Source organism: Saimiri boliviensis, chromosome 4 (genome assembly GCF_048565385.1).
Source record: "Saimiri boliviensis isolate mSaiBol1 chromosome 4, mSaiBol1.pri, whole genome shotgun sequence".
NCBI lineage: Eukaryota > Metazoa > Chordata > Mammalia > Primates > Cebidae > Saimiri > Saimiri boliviensis.
Genome location: NC_133452.1, coordinates 57,362,567 through 57,380,881, shown reverse-complemented (window position 1 = coordinate 57,380,881; position 18,315 = coordinate 57,362,567). Strand labels below are relative to the sequence as shown.

General features: G+C 40.6%; 1 protein-coding gene across 3 annotated transcripts in view; it reads right to left on the bottom strand.

Moving 5' to 3' along the window:
• Window positions 1–18,315, bottom strand: part of LAMA4 (laminin subunit alpha 4) — a 161,516-nt gene that overhangs the window by 76,169 nt on the left and 67,032 nt on the right. For 2 of the 3 annotated variants that reach the window (XM_010346489.3, XM_074397586.1), the window contains exons 6-11: window positions 17,132–17,346; window positions 14,662–14,757; window positions 12,984–13,135; window positions 10,832–10,942; window positions 3,685–3,796; window positions 574–741 (exon numbers count right to left, since the gene is read on the bottom strand). In XM_010346489.3, coding sequence (XP_010344791.1) covers window positions 574–741; window positions 3,685–3,796; window positions 10,832–10,942; window positions 12,984–13,135; window positions 14,662–14,757; window positions 17,132–17,346 — 854 coding nt within the window. Of the gene's footprint in view, window positions 1–573; window positions 742–3,684; window positions 3,797–10,831; window positions 10,943–12,983; window positions 13,142–14,661; window positions 14,758–17,131; window positions 17,347–18,315 lie in introns of all 3 variants that reach the window. The other variant, XM_074397587.1, reaches the window with a different exon arrangement.

Below are 18,315 nucleotides of genomic sequence, written 5' to 3'. Positions count from 1 at the left end.
GCCTGAATTGCCAACCCATGAAAGCATGAGCAATAAATGGTTATTGTTTTAAATGAATGCGATTAGGGTGACTTGTTATAATAGTAAGTGACAGCTGATATAGTGATCAAGTGATAGATACTACTATGGTTTGGTACCTACATTCATCATTAAAGGAAATGTTAAATTTCCACTGGAGGCTAAAAGATATTGAAAGTCATTCACGGTCTTCACTGCATGAATGTTTCTGGGTTTGTAGCATTCCTGCCTTCTCAATAAAATTTCTTTTAATGTAGTTCTGGGAATTGATTTCCTTTAACTTTCTTTCTACTGTTTTATACGTTTTCACCAACCGCTGTAGATTTGGCATCTCAGCTGTTTCTCAAGGGCTCAAAGTTGGGCCTGAATCTAAAACTCTTGGTTATAAAGTCAAACTGTCCTGAACGATTCCCTGTGGCCACATATAGATTCCAAATAGTTCTGAACACTGGAAATTGGTTGCTTTGACTAAATGTTGCCCTAGATTTAGTGTCCACTCTTGGACCCACAAAGAGGGCAAACATACTGGGTCAGCTACAAGAAGAATACACTTACATTCGTGGGCCTCGTCTGCCTCCTCACCCACGAGCTCCCGTTGAGTGAGGAATGGTTGACGGCGTCTAATCTCCTCAAGCATCTTCTGGGCCAACACCAGCTTCTCAGAGACTTCTTTGGGGCTAAGTTCATGCTCTTCCCCATAATAGAGCATCTTGTTGTTGATCTCTGAAAGGAAGAACATGGTGAAACAAGGCAGCAGGGAGAGATGACCGGGCACTAGAAACGCAAGGGAGCGAGGGCTGATGGGCAAAGGGCAGGGCTGATCCTGAAATGGAAAGAGAGGCTTATTCAAAGGCAGCACGCTGGTGTTCATGCTGTGAATCCCAGTGAGCATGGGAGCTCATCACCTGTTCCACAAAGGAGGAAGACCCAAGGAAACCACTCTTCTCTGCTTCCCATGTGGGGTCTTCAGAATGGCAACTGCTAATGCAAAGCCTGCTCTGCTTTCATCCTCATATGGTTTCCACACTGATTCGAGAATGTTAATATTTAGCATTAAATATGAATTCAAGGCATCCAAATCTAGGGTATTTGATTAGCCTGTTACATAAAATACTTAACCTGGAGAAAATGCTTAGAGATCACTCCTGTCATGGATAAGATTATTAATGTATAGGAGTTATTAATTGTATTTTAGACAAAGATTTGACTAAAGCTTTAAGCCAAAATGAGAGCATATTAATAGCTGTCCAGATGAGTCTTTCAGATTATTTCACAGGCTAAATATAAAATGGGGGTTTGTTATAATATGATGGAGCTTTTGCTCATTAATATTTGTTTTTTGGCAATTGCTATTTGCCTTCTAGAGTGTGACTACTCTGGGTCATTTTCACCCCACTTCCACAAGTCAGGTCGAGGATTTTAGAACTGGAGAAACCACTGAGCCTCAAAGGGATTAGGTGACCTGTCTAAATATTAGCAGGCTGAAATACATCTTTGAATCCTTCATTCTTACTATATGTGATGAGAAGAAAGGTGTGTAATTGTCACCTGATTCTACTACAGCGCCAAGAGGAAGCATTTTGTCTTCCTGGCATAAATGAAATTGCGTGTCTTTGGCTTATTATGATCTATGTGGTTGGCCAGACAAGATGGGTAAACAAACACTGGTGTCACATAAATCATACCAGAATAAGGTGTTATATTTTATGTGGATAATAGCTTGAAGGTCACCAGTGATTATTTTAGCGATGGTTGGGAATAAGGAATGGCATATAATTGGTGTTGCACAGCATTCCAGATTTATATAAAGAGATGAAACATTCACTCTTCAAGTAAAGTCTAAAATATTAACCAGTGAAATAAACTAAATGTAAATTTTTTTTAAGCTCTAGCACTTGCAATGCTAAATTCTTTGGCATTTCGATGCAAGTCTTAAATTTATCATTTTGACCTGTTTTAGTTTAGCCACTTGCAGTGTAAATTAGCAAAGGGGAATGTGGACAATAGTATTTTTGCCTTTGGTCTACGGAGACTATTCATACATTATTTAAAAAAGTTAAAAACTGATAGAAATTATTTCTCATTTACATTTCTTTTGTATTTTTTCATCTTTTCCCATGCTTAAACGATCAAATAAGAGGATTCAAATCATTTCCAAATGAAACACTTTTGAATCAAAACATGGGTTACAATAGCAAAGGTGAATTATTTTCTCTGAATGGCTTACTAGGGTCCTGACATTTGCTGCCTAGAGAGGCATTTATTTATGATTTGGATAAGGTCATATAATCTTCTAGGTTCAATCTTACTTTTTGAACAAATCAATGGACTAAAATACTATAGAAAAAGAACATTTTGTCAGGAAATGCAAAAATATGAGACATGAAAGAGGATATGAGTGAGGAGTATTTGAATTACATGTTATTTGCTTTTATTGTTTATTATAGGCACCAAAGGAAACACGACAAATGATTAATCTTGCTTTTATGTATCCCTTTGCGTGGAATACGCCCCAGTATAAAGACATGAATCTCCCACTGTGGGTCCCTTTACTGCCATTGTGCCCTGGAATGCACTTGGTGTTGTCATCCAGCCCTTAATATATAGTATACTAAAAACTATGGAAATGCAGATACTGGATCTTAGCAAACTCTCACCCAAGGAAATCTTTTTCCTAGAAAAGATGAAATCTGCTGCTTTCTGCTGGTAAATTGCAGGCTAGCTATTAGTGCACTATTAAGATAGTCTTCAGGCCGGGCGCGGTGGCTAAAGCCTGTAATCCCAGCACTTTGGGAGGCTGAGGCGGGTGGATCACGAGGTCAAGAGATCGAGACCATCCTGGTCAACATGGTGAAACCCCGTCTCTACTCAAAATACCAAAAATTAGCTGGACATGGTGGCGCGTGCCTGTAGTCCCAGCTACTCGGGAGGCTGAGGCAGGAGAATTGCCTGAACCCAGGAGGCGGAGGTTGCGGTGAGCTGAGATCGCTCCATTGCACTCCAGCCTGGGTAACAAGAGCGAAACTCCATCTCAAAAAAAAAAAAAAAAAAAGATAGTCTTCAAGATTATCCTGCATTTATTTGCATTTATTGGAAGCGAGAGCACAAATTTAAGTAAACCTCCCCAAAGGAAGGTAGAGTCATTCACAATACTTTAGGACAAAGCAATCTCCCAGCGCCCTCCTCCTTCCTTTTCTTCTGGGTTGGGGGCCCAAGCAAGTTGTCTGATTGGCCTTTGGGAAAGCCCATGATAGAAACAGCTTGTGATGACTTGAATCAACTGACAGTATACTGGCACTCTAAAGCCAATGTTTCTCTCTGCAAGTAACTGAGAAAAATCTGTGACTCCTACTCAAGTTTTGCATTTTAGAGACACCAAAGCATGCAGGCTCCTCTGTCAGAAGGGTATTCTGTGAAATGCCTAAAAAGGTAATGATTTTATACATTGATTCTTGAACATCAACAGATAGTATGCAGGGATGAGTGCTCAGAAATACCAGATAAACAAACTTGAAATGAAGACCGTATACAAGTTTAAACCCATAATGCTGTACCAACAAGGTCCTGGCACATAGCAAACACCTAACAGTAGCCATTATTTCTACTGTTGTTAATAACATGAGTGTTTCCTTGATATTAAAGTGAACCAGAAGAGAATATATTTACCTTGGATTTTATCCCTCATATCGTGGGCTTGCTCTACAAGCTGACTTGTGTGGTTAATGGTGTCCATGCTTTCCTTATAAACCAGTTGCCCTTTTCTGGAGGCTTGATTTTCCTACAAATAATACATATAAAGGCTGGATTAAATTTATGAGAAAAAAAATGTTGTATAAGCACATACGAGGGTGAGTAGGCATAGTGTATTCCATAAACATAAATCTTCCTGGCATGTGAAAGTTCTATAATATATAAAATGGTCCCAAAAATGATACATGAAGGCTAATGTGATGGCCAGTTTTATTTTTTTTCAAAATTTAAATTTTCCCATAAGTTATTGGAGTACAGGTGGTTTTTGGTTACATGAGTAAGTTCTTTAGTGGCAATTTGTGAGATTTTGGTGCCCCTATCACTGGAGCAGCATACACTGCACTGTATTTATAGTCTTGTATCCCTACCCCTCCACGCTTCCCCCGAAGTCCCCAAAATTCATTGTATCATTCTTACGCCTTTGCGTTCTCATAGCTTAGCTCCCACGTATCAGTTAGAACATACAATGTTTGGTTTTCCATTCCTGAGTTACTGCACTTGATGGCCAGTTTTAGAATGACAGAATAAAATCAGGTGCTGTTCCTATACCATCCGTCACAGTTCAATCCCAACCAACTGCCTTTCATATGTAATTTGTTCTTTGAATTTTTACTGCATCTCAAGGTGCTGGACTAGAAAATTGCCCATGTCCGCTTATCATTTTGACATTGTGCTGACTGAAGAGCTTAAAGTTTCAAAGAGAAAATTGTTGAAAAAATAGGCAGACTTTGAAATGTACCATGCTTCCAGTGGCTCCTGGGTGGTCCAACCACTGCTGAAATTGAACTACCACAGAGATCTCAAGGATTATTCTCACTGGGCTAAATGCTATTTTCAGTGCTTCATTCCAAATTCCCATCAACACTGATGGCACGTGTGTACAAATAACTGCTAAAGCAGATTTGGCTCAGTGTGAATGGAGCGCTTCTCCGAGAAGCCGCTTCTATTCTCTCAACTTGGGAGATCCTGTTTCAGGGATCTCACACAGTAGTTGTCAAAAATAACGCCCAACTCAAATGTGGCCTCTGAAGAAAGGGTTTATGTGGGTGTCTATGGGTATGTGTGTGTTTTTGTGTGCGTGGTGAAGGACAGAATGTGATTTAAGAGCCCAGAAATGATTCAAGGCCAGGACACCACCCCGTATGCACAGCATGGGCAACATGTACTTCCTTTTGGGATTTGAAAGACTGATCTATGGGTTATGTTTAAGAGGAAGGGGAGTTCTTTAGTTTCACATTCAGTAAAATGCCCACTTGCCTTGTCTGGTGCTTTTTTGGCTCAGCTCTTTAAAAACTGTTGTAGGAGCTGTGGGGTGATCTGCCACACAGAGCGCTGGTAGACGCATTGTACAGTTTCCTGAGGATAGGGAAGTGGTTGTTTCAGACTTCTCTTCTTTCACCCAGCATTCTACCCAGAGGATGATGCCATGATTTTGCCGGGAACATTTTTACATTTCCCAGGAATAACCCAAGCGAGTGGCCCTCTCAGATGGTCAGGGAAGAGAATGCAGACATGGTGTTATAGCAAACACATGCCCAGAGGCTTCTTATCAGGCAGGTTGGTAATCCCCTCCCTACAGAGCAGGGCTCCCGGAGTTATGGAGCCCACTGTGCAGTGGTAATGGGGTTATCAGTCCCTTCATAAATTGTGGGCTCTCTGAATGGACACCGCTTTCTGAGTCATGATATTCCTTCTTCCAATTCCAGTCTTCTCCTTGGGTTGTTCCAGTGCTTTCCAGAGAAACACTATTTGTGGTCATTTGGAATTAAATATGCAGAAACTAAAATAAATCTTAATGTCACTCCTCCCTGCTTTTAAAAAATATGGACACAAACATTTAAAAATTTAGAATTTTTAACGAATCCATCTTTGATCGAGTTTAAATTATATTTGCAAAGCATAACACCCCTAGTTTTTACTTTGGCTTTATGCTTCAAAGTAAAGCTCAATTGTCATTCCTGTGTCATTAAACTTATTATTTTTTGATATGGAATCTTCAACTGAAGTGATGAGAGACAGCTGAAAAATGTCATTGCCTGTAAGAAAACCTCTTCTTTTTGACAAACGCCAGAGGGCGCCGAGATATAGGTAGATAGAGATAAATAGATACTGATATACTGTATATATGACTCAGTCAGTGGCAAAGAGGAACATCTATTCCTTTACCTTGTGAGATTACTGAATCTAACCTACAGTGATGGCTTATTTGAATGCTAATTTTTTTTCTGTAACTTTGCCTGAAAGAAAAATAATGACATGGGCATGTGGTAAAACAAATGTGCCTTGGTTTAAGAAAAGCTGAAATTAAAAAATTACCTTGCAACTGTAAACCAGTTGGTGGTTTACATCACAAATGTATTAGCCATTTGCTTACCTCAACAGTAAATTATTCTTGTACTTATTTGATATAAAAGTGCAAAGGATGTCTTGGTAATACAGTACATAAAAGGTAGATTATGTGAAGGTGATAACCAGTATCTAGGGTGATCATATATTTTATGGTTCAACCTGGGGCCTTTTGCACATGAAAGGGAGAACTTTTAGCAGTCACTCTGGGCCACGAGCATAAACAGCAATGGTCCTAGACAAGCCAATAGTAAAAATATTGGTGTGCTACTTCAGAATTTGTACAGTAATATCTACTTCTGCCTACCTCCTAAGCATTAATGACCTCTGAATTCCTTTCCAGCCCTAATTATCTTCTGAGTTGCAGATCTACGTCTCTATCTGCCCTCTGTGCACTCACAGATATTTCACTTTCAAAATGTCCAGAGTAACCCATTCGTATTCTTAGTCATCCTTATCTCAGAATGGAGCTTCTCTCTTTGCCATTTCTCACCTCCAGTTGGTGACCAGGTCAGTTTTATTCTACTTGCCGTCTGGCCTCTCTTTCTCTTTTCCATGAGCGCAGTCTCAGTTCATCCTGCTTCTCTGCAAATCCTTTTCAAATAACGGCAAGACAGCAATCCACTACTCTCTTGTCTAGACCACTGTGGTGAACTTCCAAGCAGTGCCCCTGTTTTCAGTCTTCACTGGCTAGTCCATCATCCACACTGCGGAGGGACATTTCTAAAGTGTAAATCTGATCAGCTCATTGTTCTGGGTCAATACTTGAATGACTTCCAGAGTCCACAGGCTGAAGTCCCCATGATTATCAGCGTGGTTGAGAAGGTTCTTCACAATTGGGCCTCTGACAGCCTCTTCAGCATTATCTCTTGCTCTCTGTCTTACAATTAATCTTCCACAAGGCCAAGGCCACAGTTTCAGTCCCAAGAACATAGCATGTTGCTTCACATCTCTCTGTTCTCATAGCACTTATCTGTTGCTTGGAAGTATTTGATAAACTCCTACTCATTCTCAATTCATAGGCCAATACTCACCTTCTCTGAGAGGCCTCTCCTAGTGTACCTCTGCCAAAATCGTTCACCATTTCATCCTTAGAGTTACCCTTTAGCCTGTACCATGTTTCTCTTATTATAATTATGTTTTTACATATCTGTTTCCCTGCTAGACTGAAGCATTTTGAAAGCAGGGTCTTATTATATTTCCGGATATCTAACCTCTAGCACAATAACTGTTATATACAGTTGTTTAATAATGCTTCTGAAATAGAAATGTAAACAGTTGTCCCTCAGCATCCAGGGGGGATTGGTTCCAGGACCCAGCCCCCACAGATACCAAAATCCATGGTTGTTCAAGTCCCTTTTATAGAATGGTGTACTGTTTGCAATACTATAACCTATGTACAACCTTCCGTATTCATTATCTCTAAATCACCTATAAGGCCTAATGCAATGCTTATACATAATTTCATTCACTTGGATTCAAAGTAATACTCAGCATATGTTAAATTTTAATTTTGCTTTTTTGGAACTTTGTGGAATTTTTTTTCCAAATTTTTTTTTTTTTTTTTTTGAGACGGAGTTTCTCTCTTGTTACCCAGGCTGGAGTGCAATGGCATGATCTCGGCTCACCGCAACCTCCGCCTCCTGGGTTCAGGCAATTCTCCTGCCTCAGCCTCCTGAGTAGCTGAGATTACAAGCACGTGCCACCATGCCCAGCTAATTTTTTTTGTGTTTTTAGTAGAGACAGGGTTTCACTATGTTGACCAGGATGGTCTCGATCTTTTGACCTCGTGATCCACCTGCCTCGACCTCCCAAAGTGCTGGGATTACAGGCTTGAGCCACCGCGCCTGGCCTTCCAAATATTTTTGACCCATGATTGAATCCACAAATACAGAGGGCCAACTGTACTTAATTTCGTCCTGCCTTTTTGGCAGGACCAGAGATGAGGTTCAGATGCTTTTGAATCTTGGAAATAGCCTATGTTCCTTTTAGTCCTGTGGATCTCTTTGCATGAGTTGACATTCAGAGAGCTTCTGCTGTGGTTCAAGGAGTAGAAGTGGAGGAGACAGCATGGCACCTCCTTAGCTGCCCTTGGAGACTGTACTTGTGACTCTACGCTCTACAGTGGACCTTCAAGATCCGGATGGTGAGGGGCAGCACTGAGATTGAGAGAGGGCCACATCTCACCTCTGCCTGTAGCCTCGTGACACTGACCTTGAGCACAGTGGCTCTGGGAACGTGGTAAAGTAGAATTTCGGCATGATTTTTAGAATTTTCATTGCAGACAAGATCAGCAGCAGCAAAAGTGAGGATATTTTGAGCACTGGGTATTTATGAACACAGATGGATGGACATCTTTTAGGGGACTCTTGGACCTAAGTGGTGGGACAGGGCTGTAGGACTTCCCAACAGGAGGTTGGAAGACTTAGAAGTGGAAGTTGAGACAAAACTGGTAGCTAGGTGGATGTAACTTGTGCGATCTAGCCCACATAAAATCCATGTGGCAGGTAATTTGCAAAAAGAAATATTATTTGTCAAGTTCAAGGGGTGATATTTACTGATTTTTATCACTGTGAGTATACACAATGAAATCCTTTACTCGATTTAAAGCCAAATATTAGTTACTTTCTTGTTACAAGGTTTTCTAAGACAAAGTTTTCCTTAACTCTAATAATCAATCATTGACTTTTCTAGACTGAAGGCTTGAAGAATGCTTAAAAAGTCATTAAGACCAGCTCTGGACATTTGTTTTGAAATGTTTCAGCAGGTTTTTGCACCATCAGGACTGTAGTTAGAACATTATATTCAATAAAAATTGATAGAAACAGCCAGGTGAAAGTTTCTAGTAGCTTTATCATCAACCTCCCATGTTGGTGGTCTGTTCTTGTTGTCTGGGAGACTTTTCTACTGTAATGTCACTTTCAAGCTTACCTACTTCCTCCCCACCAAAGCCTGTATTTAGCATTAGAAGTGAGGAAATTGCACAACAAAAGGACCAGGAACTCTATCGGAGCTGTGGGAGATGCTAATCTTGGTGAAAACATTTCCTCAAGTGTTTTCTTGAAAATTCTTTCCTCAAGAAGGAATTAAGGCCAGGCATGGTGGCTCACACCTGTAATCCTAGCACTTTGGGAGGCTGAGGTGAGTAGATCACCTGAGGTCAGGCGTTTGAGACCAGCTGGCTAACATGGTGAAACCCTACCTTTACTGAAAATACAAAAATTAGCCAGATGTGGTGGTGTGTGCCTGTAATCCCAGCTACCTGGGAGGCTGAGTCAGGAGAATCGCTGGAACCCAGGAGGTGGAGGCTGCAGTGAGGCAAGATTGCATCACTGTACTCCAGCTTGGGCAACAAAGCGAGACTCTGTCTCAAAAAAAAAAAAAAAAAAAAAGAAGTAAGATACTTTTAGCAAGTTTCAACCACATTTGATACCAAAATGAAGTAACGATGAGTTTCCACAAAGATTTATTTCTTGGTGTTTCCTTTGCTATTTAAGAGATTTCACCACTCTTCAAGTGCTAGTGACTGGATTAATATGAGCCATTGCCAGGGAACTAGGGACATAATTTTCATGTGCACTTAAAAATGGATGAATCTTCCAAGGGTACAGTTAGAGTAACTTGCATTTTTAAAAGCATGATCTCTTAAAGGGTTAGGGGTACAAGGTCAAAAGAGAATACTACTGGTATTTTATTTTTTTATTTTTGTTGAACATGAGAATTGTTTATAATGTCAAGTACCAGTTTCTGAAAGCAGCAATTCTGAAGTACTCTGGCAAGCACTGGTGGAGCATCGTTAGAAAAAAAAAAACAACAACAACTGTGTTAAACATTCTAATATGCTAAATATGGTGCCTTGTGACTTAGTTTGCAGTTTTAAAATTAGTAAAGCACACGGATGGGTATTTTCCATTAGGCTCTTGTGGAGTGCACTGCATAGCCTCTCACATCGACTCTGCTCCTGTTTTAATGTTTTTCCTGTTCATTTGTGACAGCTTTTACAAGTTGTATTTTCCCCAATATTTTTTCTCTGTCTAGTTGTCTTTTTTATTTAGTTGTTTTATTGGATATTTAAATTTTTATCTTATCAAATCTATCTTTTTATTGTGTTTAAGTGTTCTGTTATTCCCTTTCAAGATTTAATAAACATTTTATTCTATTTTTTTTGTGGATTTGAGATTTATACTCAACTCTTTAGACAGACTAATTTATTTTAGTCTATGGTGTAAAGGGATAGTTGAAAGTTTTTTTTTTTTTTTTTAAATTTCCTGAGGAAGAGTGAAATTGCTTTCTCAGGACATTTCCTTTTCTTTCCATTGTCATTTAATGTATACTTTAACCAATATTTAAATTTTATATTCTATGTAATAAATTTTAATTCTGGATGCTCTATAGCTCTTAGTCATAAGATGCCTTGGTGAACAGCTGAATGAGCATCCTAATTAAACAAATCAACTGTATTAACCAGCAGCAAATACACGGAAAACTCTCCATAAACATAGCTTTGCAAGAAAACCAATCAAAATGGGAAGAGGCGGTAGAGACTGAGTATGCTAACTTTCTCTACAAGTCTGGTCTTGATTTATTTTAAGGCACATGGGTCACTGCATTTTTTCTGGGCTGTGTTAAGCCTCAGTCGTTTGTGACCAGCCAGCCTCACATCAGCTAAATCCTTTCTTTGAAGGCTGTCGCAGAAACTGAATACATATATACATACCTTTTCAACTAATTCCTCTACATCAGACAGAAGGCTTTTCATCGTGTTCTCAGCATTGTTGATTTGTATCTTTCTTAAGGCATATTGGTTTTCTCTTTCTGACAATTTTGTCTGCAGAAAAATGTGTTTTGAAAACAATTAGTCAATGTGCACACCAGGTTTAAAAAAATGTACATAAAGCTCTTTCAGTATGAGAGGACCCAGAGTAGAGTGCGAGGCTCTTTTCTCAAAATAGTGGGGTCCACAGGCTGTTGCAGCTTGGTGTGAAGCGTGGTGTCTGCAGAGGGGACTGCAGCCCTTAAGGGCTAAAATTCTGCAAGCTCCACTAGACCAGGGGTGCTGGTCAGGGGCTGGGTTGACCATGGGGAAGGAGCTCCTTTTTCTAATGTGTGCAAAGGTACAATATAGGCTGGTGGTGGCCCTGGGTGTTCTGAGCTTTAGAATTTTAATTTTGTCAGGTCTGGAAGAACTGACCAGCCCACCAGGATTGATGTAAATGGAGTACAGAAGTTAACTTTCTTCATTTAATGCAAGTCTCTTTATTTCAGACCCCTCGCCTTGTCCTTTTTCATTTTTGAGGAGTTTGATCTAAATGTGGCTTTACTGAGATTACTTGGGAGAAAGCCCTTCAATCTTGCCACTGACTCCCTGCCAGCCATAATGATTCCTATCTTGAAGTTTTGCCTTTGAGGAAAGAATCTGAGTGGTTTCAGGTCTGGGTCTGGGTGACTCCCCCCGGGAGGCAGTGTCTTCATGTGTCCAAATAGGTGAGTTTGGACAAGAACAATTTCTAAGTTTAGAATAGAACTCACACGAAGATTCTATCCAGGCTACAATTCAATTTTTGCTTTTGTTTACACTTTACATATTTGGCCAACTGCTGTGAATATCATTTGCACCTCTAAAAAGCAATGAGTACTTAGTATGCTAGGTATTGTTCTAACTTCTCTGCGTATATCCATTTGTTGAATTCTCTCAACACATGAGACAGATGCAATGATTATTCTTAATTCCATATGAGGGAACTGAAGAATTAAAGAGGTTAAATAAATTACCTATGGTCACATAGCTAGTCTGTGTCAGAGCTGGGATTTGAACACAAGCAATCTAGTTTCAAAGTCCATGCTCTTAATCATTTTCCTAAATTGACTAAAAAGGTAAAACAATGTGCTGATATTCTATTTTCCCTCAGCTAATAATCATTGTTTTAAAAATATCCTTTGGTTGTGATAGAAGCTCATGATTTAGTGGGAAAGAAAATGTTTAAATCTTAGCTGTATAATCATCCATCGGTAGTTGAGGGAGATTGGTCCCCAGACCCCGTGGGGATGCTTCAGTTCCTGATGTAAAATGGCCTAGTATTTGCAGATAATGTAGTACAGCCTCCAGAATACTTTAAATCATCTCTAGATTACTTATAATACCACTTAGAATACTAACACAATGTCAATGCTATGTAAATAGTTGTTACATTATATATTTTTTCTTGTTGTATTTTTTATTGTTTTTTAAAAATATTTTCCATCTGTGATTGGTTGAATCTGAGGCTGTGGAACCTGTGGATATGGAGAGCCAACTGTGTTACTGTTTTTTTTTTTTTTTTAACTTTTGGCTGCTTTTGTTAACTAGCTATTAACCAGTAGAACTATGAGGAGAAACAAGGTACGTGTATATGTCTGTGCGTTTGAGTGTGTGAGTATGAGAAAATGAGAGAGAATGTGTATAAATGAGAAGGAAAGGTGGGTGGGGGTTGTTGAGGAGAGAGAGAGAAAAAGAAGGATGCTTCTAGATAAGCTCAAAACCTTGCAAATTAAGGCTAAGGAAATGGTAGCCTTGTGGTACCATTTGTGGTAATGACTTAAGTAATGTGTGGCCACACCAAGGAAATAAGTGTTTCTCTTTCCTCCATAATTTTGTTCACAGATACTAGTCTTTTAGTAATTTCATTTTCTATACAAATTATTTTGTAGATAGTAGCTCTTGTTTTGACCCAACCTCATAGTTACAATCAACTTTTCATAATTTCCTATGAAATTACTTATGTATGTTAGACCTACAGGTACAGATACAAACAGGGGTAGAAGGAGTTACTAGGTGTGGGCCTGTGAGGCCAGGATGAAAACAGAGTGGAAGGTAGAACATTCCTGCGTACTTTGAGGAGGTAGATGGTGGTGTTGATTTCATTCACGTGCCTATGAGCGGCGGCCCCAGAGGAGACGCTCAGCACCCCGGATTTGCTTTCCTCAATGGAGAGCGCTGCTAACCGCAGGTCATCAGTCAGGTCCCAGACGCACTTATCACAGCCTGGAGGTGAAAGGGGCATGTCATTTCTTCAGAATCACAAGTCAAAAGCAGGCTGAAAACAGGCCGTTATAGCAGAACATGAATGTCTACCTCCTTGGTTAATATCATTTTTATTTTCGTCTCATGAAGAGCTGTAATTCTGTTCTTGTCAGGCTTTGATATCTTGCTTGGTGTTAGCTAGTGAAGACGGCTATTTGCTAGACACCCCTCCTCTTCCATTAGTTTTTCTCAGTCACTATTTAGGGGCTGACCCCAGCCTTCTCCCCACTCCAGGGAGGGCACAGCTCCTCCCCACAGCCCCACTTCCTGCCAGGATGAACACTTCAGCACCAGGAGGTCTGAGGGTATCACTGTGAGAGTCGCTTCCTGACATCTGATGAGGGTGCCAAAGTTCAGGCTGAACCTGGACACGTGGGGAGGCAGGTCCCAGTTCCACATCACTTCTCACTTTTCACATTTGAGTTCCTCTGAACACTGTCATCACCTCCAGAACCCAGGGCCCCCCTGCAACACATTCACAAGGACTACACGCTGTGTTTCGGAACTGCCTTGACCACCTTTTGCAACTTGCCTGTTCCCAATCTCCTTCCTTTAGATGGTGCTCTCCTCTAGAGGTGTGATAAAGGGAGACTGGCGTGTTAATAGTTCTTAATATGCTAATGTGTTATTTGAAGTTTAACATGGTTTTACTCATATGCCCTCTCAAGGGAGTGAGTCCCAGCCAGCACTTCAGGCTTGGTGGGGAAGATGCTTAGGGCCAGGCAGGCATCTTGATGTTCTTAAGCTGGCCTTGCCTAGGGAACCACCCATTCAATCAGTGGGTCAACTTGGCATTGCTTGTGCCTCACATCCTATGGCATCTTCTAAGATGTGATCCTATCATAATGTTTATCTCTTCTGCTCAGAGGGACTGAGAGACTAAGATACTTTTGTTTGGGGGAGGGGATGCCTACTATTAAAATCGGGTTTAAACCAAAAGTTTTGTTCCCAGTATAACTCCTCATGATTGAGATAACAGGAGTGCCAGAGAAATCCAGGAAAGATAAAAGGCAGCTCCATTTCGTAAAGCCTAAATATTTACTTCTGCTCCCACTTCAGATTTTGGGTAACTTGGGAGAAGCCGCTTAAATCTTTTGGTATCTCAGTTTCCCCAGGTGTTGTAAAGCATTGTCTGCACATCATATTACCTGAGGACCTGAAGAGACGATATAGAAAAGGAGCTAAAAAGAGCTTTGTCACTGGGATTTGTGTTTCTGACTTTGCCTTTACCCAGTAGGTAAGATGCTGAATGTAAAGATGGGTTAAAATAGAGCTATGCAAATGTAAACCACCCATTTGCCCAATGGACTCAAGTGGATCACCAAGTACTTGGCTCAAGATCCATTTGGTTGAGGTGCAGAAAGGGTTACTTCCAGGGGTGGGATTCAGCAGTTTCTAGAGAGTGATATTGCATAGCTCTTCTTAATCCCACACCTGCAGCACATTAGAGAATGTGGGATTAGTCAATCATGTATTGTTATTTTTACTTATGGTTGGGCAGTCCATGCCTGTAGCGGGTTCAAAATCTTCTTCCAAGCATTCTCCGGTTACGCTGTCACATGGGCCTCCTCCGCAGTTGCACACTATGGGAAGCAAAAACAAGAGACGAGAGATTCACTTCTTAATGCTTAAAATATGGCAATATTTTCCTGGTTTCTCGAAATACCAGCTATTAGTGTATACTTCTTCAATGGGGATTAAGTACATTCTTCTTAAGACTGTGTAGACTCTATGATACAGAGATTATGCCCTTCACCCAATTAAGCTCCAGCCCAATGAGATTTTCAAAGGTGACCCTGGGCAAAATTGAATCTAAGTTTTTTACGATTTCTCTCCCAGCACTTTGGGATTCTGACATGACAGTGCAATTGCTTTAGTCCAAAAAAGTCCTCTTAAGTTTCACAAGGTGCTAAATGACCACGGAACAACTCATCATTCAACTGGAAATTGAAAGCCATTCCTTCTTTGCAGACCGATACTCCAGTTTAATTTAACTCGGGGGTTGATCATTGCCAAGTGTGAGGGAGGAGCAGCTCAGCAAGGCGTGAGTGAGGAGGCCCAGGAGCAATTCTTGGCTCCCACTGTGCTTGACCTTTGGCAAGACAGACTCCAAACCTCCAAATGACAGCTCTCAGTGCAATAAGAATAATATGCTGGAAGGAATCAGGAATGTTTTTACATGAATTTAGAAGACCTGGGGGTCCATTATTTATCTACTGATAATTTTCTATAATGCCTTTTGGAAAAAGCAAAAAGAAAAACCCAATCTCATCAGACTGTTCAATTTCCACTGAGTTTCCATGTGGGAATTAATTTATAATATTTAAAGAGGAATTCTCTTACGATCTATGGTAGCAATTAACTGGAATAGAATTATGCATTTCCCCCCACTTCTTAACCGTCTTTACAGAATAATCATAAAAACCAGCTTCAAAGAGACATCTATTTATTACATTTCATCTGTTTAATGTTCCACAAAATGCAGATTTATTAAACCATTCAGCAAGATCATGCTTTATTGCTTCTAAAATTAGCTTCTCTTCCAAGAGTGATCTGCATCTTTGTAGATTACACACAAGTTTAGTAAATGTTTTGAGAATCTGGATGTCAACCTTTCAGGCTTTGGTTTTGCCAACATTATTTCTGAGGTCTGCCTTCTCTCCCTTTAGCCTGACTAGACACAGTACTCCTTCCTTTCTGCTGTCATTCTCAGGGTTATGCCTCTGTGCACATTGCTTTCTTGTAGACATGTTTACTTTTATTGTGACTTCTGCAGAACATATGTGTTACATTTTTTGATTTAAAACTCTTTACTCCTTGAATCTTTTCAAGTGGAAATCTGTTTCAGTGAGAGGATTTCTTATAGAGGCATGACACAGGAGTACAATACCTCCTGCTCTCCCTCCCTCCCCTCAAAGTCACATGAGCATAAGAAATACTCAATCTCAGCCTTCCCATATTCTTAGAGGAAAGCAATCTACTTCACTTCTGAAGAGCTTCACTTTATGTGGCAAGTGGATTGGAGACATGATGAATAAAATTTATACATTTCAGTCTAATCGAAGTCTAAACAGAAAGATTTCTTATGCTATCCTTGAAATATTTACTCTTATAATTTGAGGAAATTGGAGGGTGGTGGTGATTAAATGGTACCCTTGGCTTGCTAATATGTTTCATGGAAATCTTGATTTTAGGCAAATACAACTGAAAGAAAGTGATATAGCCCTCAGAATAAGAAGATTGATTTGAACCATGCAAGATTTCTATTCTTCCTTTCTTTCTTTCTTTCTTTCTTTCTTTCTTTCTTTCTTTCTTTCTTTCTTTCTTTCTTTTTTTTAAGAGACAAGAGTCTCTCTGTCACACAGGCTGGAGTGCAGTGGCACAATCTTGGCTCATGGCAACCTTTGCCTCTGCCTCCCAGGTTCAAGGGATCCTGGGTGGGAATATAGGCACCCATCACCATGTCTAGCTAATTTTTGTATTTTTAGTAGAGACAGAGTTTTGCCATGTTGGCCAGGCTGGACTCAAACTCCTAGCCTCAAGCAATCCATCCATCTCAGCCGCCCAAAGTGCTGGGATTACAGGAGTGAGCCACTGCGCCTAGCCTGAACCATGCAAGATTTCATTCAGTCTCCCGGTTAATGGCAGGTGATCCATAGAAGTCTGATTTATTTCTTTGATTAGAACTGGAAGGATATAAGATGCTGAGACAAAAAGTTCATTTGTGTTAGTGTCTCTTAGTTTATTCCACCCATGAGTAAAGTTATATTAGTAGCCTTGATAAAGATTTCTGTCCCTGGGGGTTTGGGATGCATATTCCTGAGAATGTGCATTGCCCTGGAGAAGTGACAAGGGGGCACTCGCAATACTTCCCCAGGATAAATTCTTCATTTTACTTCAGTATTGGCAAAGGGTCATGCTGGCCAGGCAGCTGGCTTTGTATTTATGATACTGCACCTGCACAGTTCTTGGCTATCCTGGCGTCCCCATAGTAGCCAGGAGCGCAGCGTTCACACTTGAATCCAGTGGTGTTGCGTAAGCAATTCCTACACTGGCCAGTGATTTCATCACAATCTTCAAAGATCAGGTTGGGGTCTGAATTTCCACTGCAGTCACATTTCCTACAGGTGCTTCCAATAAGTAAGGGGTTTCCATAGTAACCAGGAGCACATCTGAAGAGGAATACCACACATTTAAACATTTAGCATCATAGTTTTTCTTCCTTTTAATCTTCTTTCCTACAAAGAAGAAAGATGTAGTGGATATTTGTTGATTGCCCTCCCAGAATCCATTTGCACTTCCTCATCTTATTCATAGGACCAGACTTTGTTTTTAAGGAACTACCCCTCTCCATTATGTTAGAGATCATCTGGTTTACTTTATCTGTAGGCCATTCAGTTCAGCCAAGCTTCCAGCTATGCGACTGAACAAGTATATCCAGCCAGGGAACTGATGTACACAAATGATCTATGATGGGTGGGAGCAGATATGCTAAAGGTACTGCAATGAGATGTATGGTAGCGTACAGCTGGGAAATGTCCTAGCCACAATGTTAATAGCACCTCTATCAAGAAACACAGGTCTGAGTTACTGTTTGTCTAGTCACAGTGAATTGTTTAAGTAACTAAGCTTGAGCCAATCTGTGCCTGGTATTCTCCTTGCTGAAAGGGATTGACCTAGGAGTGTAGCTTGGGCTCTTGTTTGAGGGTCAAGGGGTGGTATTCTCTTCATCTTCAGGTGAATGAAGAGGCAGCAGGTAGTACTCTTAGCTTCTGGCAGCAACTTGTGATGGAGCAAAGCCAGCCTGGAGTCAAAGCAGATGGCAGAGCTGAGAGTGCCACAAACCAATGAAGTTGGAGCCCAGACTTTCATTCTTCTGGATGTTTTAGATATGTGCACCTACAGAGGGCAGGTGGCAGCCTGCATTTATTGTCTGGGCAGAGCCAGTGCCTATGGTCATGCTGGCTGGGCCTTTAATGAGAGAGCCCAGCTGAGTTAGAGAATGGAGACTGAAATCCATCCAGCCTTTGCTTGCCTTGCCAAATTGCGCACTCTAGGTCAGGCTGCCTCTGCCCAGAGGAAGAACTGACTTTCCCTACTTTTCCCAAAGGTGCCCTGCAGGGCAGCAGAGGCCCTGCTGT